General features: G+C 46.6%; 1 protein-coding gene across 4 annotated transcripts in view; it reads right to left on the bottom strand.

The window, feature by feature from the left end:
* Positions 1–6,145, bottom strand: part of mtmr4 (myotubularin related protein 4) — a 38,875-nt gene continuing 32,730 nt past the window's right edge. For all 4 annotated transcript variants that reach the window (XM_072375455.1, XM_072375456.1, XM_072375453.1 and 1 more), the window contains 7 exons: positions 5,946–6,131; positions 5,544–5,714; positions 5,198–5,352; positions 3,625–5,068; positions 3,378–3,488; positions 3,190–3,278; positions 1–1,790 (listed from right to left, as the gene is read on the bottom strand). In XM_072375455.1, the coding sequence (XP_072231556.1) occupies positions 1,613–1,790; positions 3,190–3,278; positions 3,378–3,488; positions 3,625–5,068; positions 5,198–5,352; positions 5,544–5,714; positions 5,946–6,131 (2,334 nt within the window). In that variant the 3' untranslated portion in view covers positions 1–1,612. The remainder of the gene's footprint in view (positions 1,791–3,189; positions 3,279–3,377; positions 3,489–3,624; positions 5,069–5,197; positions 5,353–5,543; positions 5,715–5,945; positions 6,132–6,145) is intronic.

Here is a 6,145-nt window from a genome sequence, read left to right as displayed (position 1 = left end):
TCATTGATATAATCTTTTATTTTAACCCATGGGATTTAACTTTTACAGTGCATTTCTTTACAACAATTATTCATTAAGTGACAGGTTTTAGCCACCACTACTGATCAGATAACTATTTATGTTACATTTCTCAGATACTCGTGAAGATTTCGACTTCATCAACACCGTGCACGTAAGATATTCCAAATCATAGATGACGGGTAACCACAAAGGTTTACTAATCACGGTGACATCCTGTCATCCTTGTTATCTAACTGAACCATCTGTTAATTCTTAGTTGTCTCAGTGTTATTAAGCAGCTAAATATCTGCACCATTAAAACATACACAGATGTGGCCAATTAGAAACCTGCTGCTGTCCATAAGAAAGAAAAAGGCTCCAAAATTAGACAAAACTAAATATGGCACTATTGTCTCAAGGAACAACCAGTAGACATAAACATTTTTTTCTTTTTTGTTTTTTTTAAAAGAGGGAAGTAGCCAAGCTTCCCCCCCAAAGAAAACAAAACAAACCACAAAAAAAAAAAAAAATCCCAGCCTTCAGGTTGAGCCGTCTCCCCCGAGCGTTCTGCACTGCCAGTTCACAATCTGAGGAGTCCTCATCAGTCAGATGGACACCAGGCGTTACACCGAGCCATTCAAACAAAACCCTCAGTCACATCACAGAAAACGCCAACAGCACCTTCAACACAGCCGTTTCCTTTAATCAAACCTTCCGTCTCCAATCCTCACTCTGTCCTCTTCCTCTTCGCACCCATCCCAGAAAACAAGATGTCCGTACACGGTCTTCAAAATGTCTAACGTTGCAACATGGCAAAAAGCGTTGAAATAGACAGAAACACGTCGACTGTGCATATACATCATTTTGAGAACACGTTGCAGCAATGAACATTTATTTATACAACCCACCAAATGCACATGAACATAATGTCGATCCAGTTACCCCAGCACGTTACATTCAGGCTCCCAGACAAAAAAACAAGATACGATGGCAAAGTAAACAGCAGATTTCTCCCTTTTTGCTCAAGTTTGGTCTCAATTTCCCTCAAATACACAACAGCTAGTAGTGCACAAAATAAGAATACAAAATTAGACTTTTAAATACTGTAGCAGCAATTCTTCTCTTTTAAAGTTGAAAGCCTCCGGTAGTACAGGTAAAGGCTTTGGAGTCCCCGACACATGGAAGGGTGAGCGATTGTCCTCTGAAGTGCAAGACAGTGTCTGTCAGGAAGGTGCAGATGTCTGGGACAAAAGGTGGGTGGGCAGGTTGGAGTCGTCTCTCGGACAGGGCACTGTTAGAGGACTGAGCCGCGCAGAGGCAGCAGGACGCAGCAGAACTCCAGGCTGAAAAATGTCTTTGCACAGAAGGGTTTGTTCTGTAGGAACTGCCCCTGTCTTCCACCTCCTGCTAACATGCTTCCATCCAACTCTTTCTACCACCTTCCAGTTTCGGTGCATCTCTGTTTCAAAACCGAGCCTCGCAAACAGAAATAATTACCCTTCACTCACCCCCGCCGGCAAAATGACAGCAAGGTTCCAACGGGGGCGCTGGGCTCATCAGTCCGAAATGAGCAGGACAGAGCGGAGGCGGGCCACACTACGCTGCGCTTCTCTCAGCTGGAGGCTGTGGCGATGGCCTTCTTGAGCTGCTGGCAGCGGATCTCGCGGGTCCGGGACTCCAGGAGCAGGTCATGGCAGGTGTTGCACACCAACACCGGGTCGTACAGCTGCTGGTCTGGGATGGGCAGCTTCAGATGACAACAGTCCTTACAGAACACATTACCACAGTTCCTGAAAAAGGCAGAAGACAAAGAAAGATTTCTTTCAAACTTTTAGCATTACAGCAGCTACATTAAGAGGAAACTCATATTAAACATCAATGTGTACACTGTGTAATAATGATGCTGTTTTAGTAAAGGCTGATGAGATAATGTTAAAAAATACAACCAACACAAGAACATTTAGTCTCTTAGATTTAAAGTGAATGAGTAAAAGCTTAGTTAAAGTTAGTAAAGTCAGCTAAAGTTTATCATGTGCATCAAGACATTAACAGTCAGAAAGAAAGATAAAGAAAGACACATAATACACAAGATACATTAACTCTGGCTTTTCTTTTGTTACCAGAACCTGAAATACAGCAAAAAAAGTAGAAATTCCACCTAAAACATACACATTTCTTCTTAGTTCCCTCGTTTGCTCCTCTGTACTCCTGATGGTAATCGCATGTTAACATTTACAAGGCCTTGCCTCACACATACTCGGAAATCGAAGTGAAACGGGAAGTTCATCACTTCTCTTTATCTTCTCCGTTTGTTTGTTGCAAATTTCACTTCAGATTTCTGATGAAAGGAGAAACTTAAATGATTAACTGAGCTGTCAGAATCCAGCAGGAAACCTGCTGTGTTTAGATCCCTTTAGTCATCTACTGAATGTATAATCTAAGTGTTACTTACAGGAACAGCCACATACATTTTCTCCTCTGTACAACATTCTGGTCTGTATGGACAGGATTCTCATCCTGTTTGTTTTACCCCCCATCGGCTAATCTAAAACCTTTGATTCTGAGATCATGAGAAGAAACCAAAGCTTGGTCTATTGCCTAAAAACTACAAAGCACCATACATCTTTTGATTTGCAAGCTGCTTCTTTGGCAGGATTGCTTTTCAACTTAGCATAACAACAGAAAATGAGGCTCCATCAAAAGGCAACAAAAACCAGCCATGGTTCCTCATGCTTTTAACATAAGTTGAGTTTAAGCAGGCAGCAGGCTGAAGCTCCACTCAATTGTGATAAAAGTTACTCTCAGCAAGAAAGTAACCAAAGATGTACCTTCAAATGTCAAATAACTGCTAAAAATCGGCCTTATAATAAATGAGAGACTTTAGGTTTTGAGATGATTTACAGGATATAATTATCAGAAATCTTGAATATATCTTGGTTTTCTGGAGCTAATTAATTTCATGAATACATTTAGACTTTCTGCAATAGCTTTCTATGATATTATAATCTACTATATATTACAACTCTTCTGAATGCATCACAAAAAAACTACAGACTTAGACCTTTGATCTGCAAACACGAGCAGTCTGCTTTTTTCTCCAGTTTGCTCTGACTCGAGGCGTCTAACTGCATATTTGTCGCTGCTGTAGACACTTCAGCTGCTTCTCACCCATTCGGGGTGAAGTCTCACCTGCAGTGGTGACGTCTCTTGGCTATCCAGAACTCGCAGTCACAGTTGAAACAATGGGAGGCCATGTGGTCGGGCACCCACCTTGTGACCTACAAACACACAGACGGACGAGTTCAGGACATTAAGAGATGCTGGGGAGGGAGAGGAAGTGCAGGCAGAAACTTTATCGGGCGATGACAGATGCTGACCTCTGTGTCCTTGCGCTCCACTCGATCCCAGCTGCCCTCAGACAGACGGTCCTCGCTGTGGGTGGACAGAGAATCCTCCTCATTGCTGTTGTCTGACTCCCGCAGACACGTCTGAACCAGAGAGCACAGAGTGAGAACAGATTAGAGGTAAACAACACTGCAGACTGGGGGAAAAAAAGAAAAGAAAAAGATCTTTTTTGTATACAAGCAGCGTCAGCACTGAAAAAAAAAAAAAAAAAATACTCACAATATCATCTTCATAGTCAATGTCTGGCTCTGAGGGAGGGGTGCTGTACTGTTTACTCTCCAGCCTCATCTGCAGCTGTCGCACCTGCTGCCGCAGCACCTCCACTTCCTGCTTGTAACCTGCCTCGATCTGTCGCAGTCTCTGCTGCACGGCATCCATCGGCACCGGCAGCCCGTCATCATCGAGGTAAGCTGGGGTGTGGGGTGGTGGAGGGGAGCTCGAAGCAGAGGGTGAGGAATAAGATGCCGGCAGAAGCTGGGGGCCTGCCAGGGAGTAGCTGTTGAGGGCGGCTAAGGTAGGACCGCACAGGCCATTGTAGCCTACATTCCTGGCAACAGACAGCCATCCAGCTTGCAGAGGGCTGCTTGGACAACAAAGAGCCTCCCTGCGGCAGCACTGGGAACCACTGGCAAAGGTGAAGCCCTGGGCACGGAGGAGTTTACTAGCAAAACGGCGGCTCTGGTAGTTGTTGGGCTGCAGGGCTCGGCTGATGGCAGAGTGACTGCAGGCGGACTGGACCAGACCCTGCACACTGTCCCAGTGAGAGCCGAGGATGGACAGCTCAGAGAGCTGACTCTGGGAGATCAGATGGCGAGCGGTTACCTGGGTGCAGTCTGTAGTCGCTGCTGCAACAGTTGATGTTCGCTCTCGTCCTTTCACAACGTCAGTCCTCGTGTCCCCTTTCTCTTTCTGGGCGTGAACACGTGGCTGCTCCTCTTCATTTAAATGGTTTGGGGTTACTGAGGAGGGTAAGGTGGGGGGAAGCTCGCCTTCATCTGTGAGAGTCTCTGTGGAATCCTCCATGGGCACCACAGATGTTCGCGGCTTCAGAGTCAGCAGGCTGCCAGATTCTGGGAGGCCGTTTGCAAGACCCTCAAAGTGTCCGTTAAGCAGTGAGGTGGATGTGTTGGCTGCAGGTTGAGTGTTCTTGCACGGGAGAGGTAAGCACGGCTCTGATTTATGAGTGGGTGACGTGGTGCTCTCAACAGTCCGACACAGGCTCTCCGCCTCCAACGGAGGTGGTGAGAGTGGAAGGTTTGTGATCTGAGGCAAAGCCTGATGGAGAACAGGAGTGGAAAAGGTAGAGTGCGAGTGTGTGGGTGTGACATCTGTACTGACGGAAACAGGGGGAAGGGGCGGAGAGGGCAGGGGCTGTGTGGTAAGACAAGGTTCCTCCAGTGTGTCTTCAGAGCACTCTGCAGCCGGGTCACCCTCTGGGGTCTTGGCGGGACTCTGATGAACAGACTGCTCCTCCACCGGAGAGTCAGGGATGAGCTCGTCAGAGCTGTCTCCAGATGTGTCCTCTGTGGCAGGCGAGGCCTCCAAAGCAGATCGACCATCTTGGCAATGCTTATTGAGATTAGGGTCACTGGATGTACGCGTCAGGGGAACCCCATTCTCAACAGCTGACAGCAGGTTGTCCATGGAGCGAGTCTTTGGAAGTCTGGAAATTAGAGGTACACACAAATTATACAGTACCCATTTAGGACTCTAGAGGGCAGTCTAGTTCTGATGTAGATGACTGCCAACAATAACAGTTTGTACAGATAAGATTAGCATCAAGCTAACATACCTGTCCAGGGAGCGGGAGGTGAGCTCGTCTCCTGTGACGCATGGGGGGAGGTAGAGCTCCACAGATTCATCCACAGCTGTGCAGGGGGATGAGGTGGGCAGGTAAACAGCTGTCCACAGCTGTAGTGCCCTGGTGTGGCAGACTGGCTGCAGCACCTGGCAGACAAACAAGTGACAAGGACAATCCAAGTGGATCAGTATGAATTAATGATGGTGTTATTTTGTTTGTGCTGCATGTCATGATCAGCTCATTCATTGTAAGCAGTAGATTTAAAATAACTCAGGAGCCAAAATACCACCACCGCATTTTATATGGATAGATGGACAGTATAAAAACTGGTAGTTACCATATCATGACTGGGGATGTAGAGGAAGTTCTGGAAGTTCTTGTTTCCTGCGCGCAGCAGGGACCACACAGAGCAGGTGCGTTTGTAGATGTTCTTTGCTTCCCTCTCACGACCGTTGTTACACAGAAACGTGCCGTAAAGACACGAGTACGTGTGCTGCACCAACTTGACCTGGACACAAGGAGGCAGAGCATCGTGTTAGGACTTTTATAAAGCAACACAGCACATCATTTCATACTCAGACAGTTCTGTCAGACGGCCGATTTAAACATTATACAAAAATTAAATGGCTGATCGGGATTTTGTGTAAAAACATTTAAAAACATCTTGCTCTTGTTCATTGGTGAAATGGTCACCGAAAATGCATCTATTAGGAAGAAGGAGATCGTAGAGACCACCCACCAGGAAGGCCTCGTTGAACTCGAACAGGCAGGGGAACTGTTTGAGCAGCTGGTGAACACAGTCCAGCCACTGCAGGAAGACGGGACACTGCTCGCTTACATCGTCTGCATTCTCCTGGTGACCGCAGCGGTCCCCAAACTTATGACCATAGTCCAACCACTCGGTCTCAACGAGCACCTGGAACCCCTATGGAAAAAGAG

The sequence above is a fragment of the Leuresthes tenuis genome, unplaced genomic scaffold (genome assembly GCF_036924035.1).
Source record: "Leuresthes tenuis unplaced genomic scaffold, fLeuTen1.0.hap1 SCAF_21, whole genome shotgun sequence".
Classification (NCBI taxonomy): Eukaryota; Metazoa; Chordata; class Actinopteri; order Atheriniformes; family Atherinopsidae; genus Leuresthes; species Leuresthes tenuis.
This window is presented reverse-complemented; position numbering and strand designations above follow the sequence as displayed.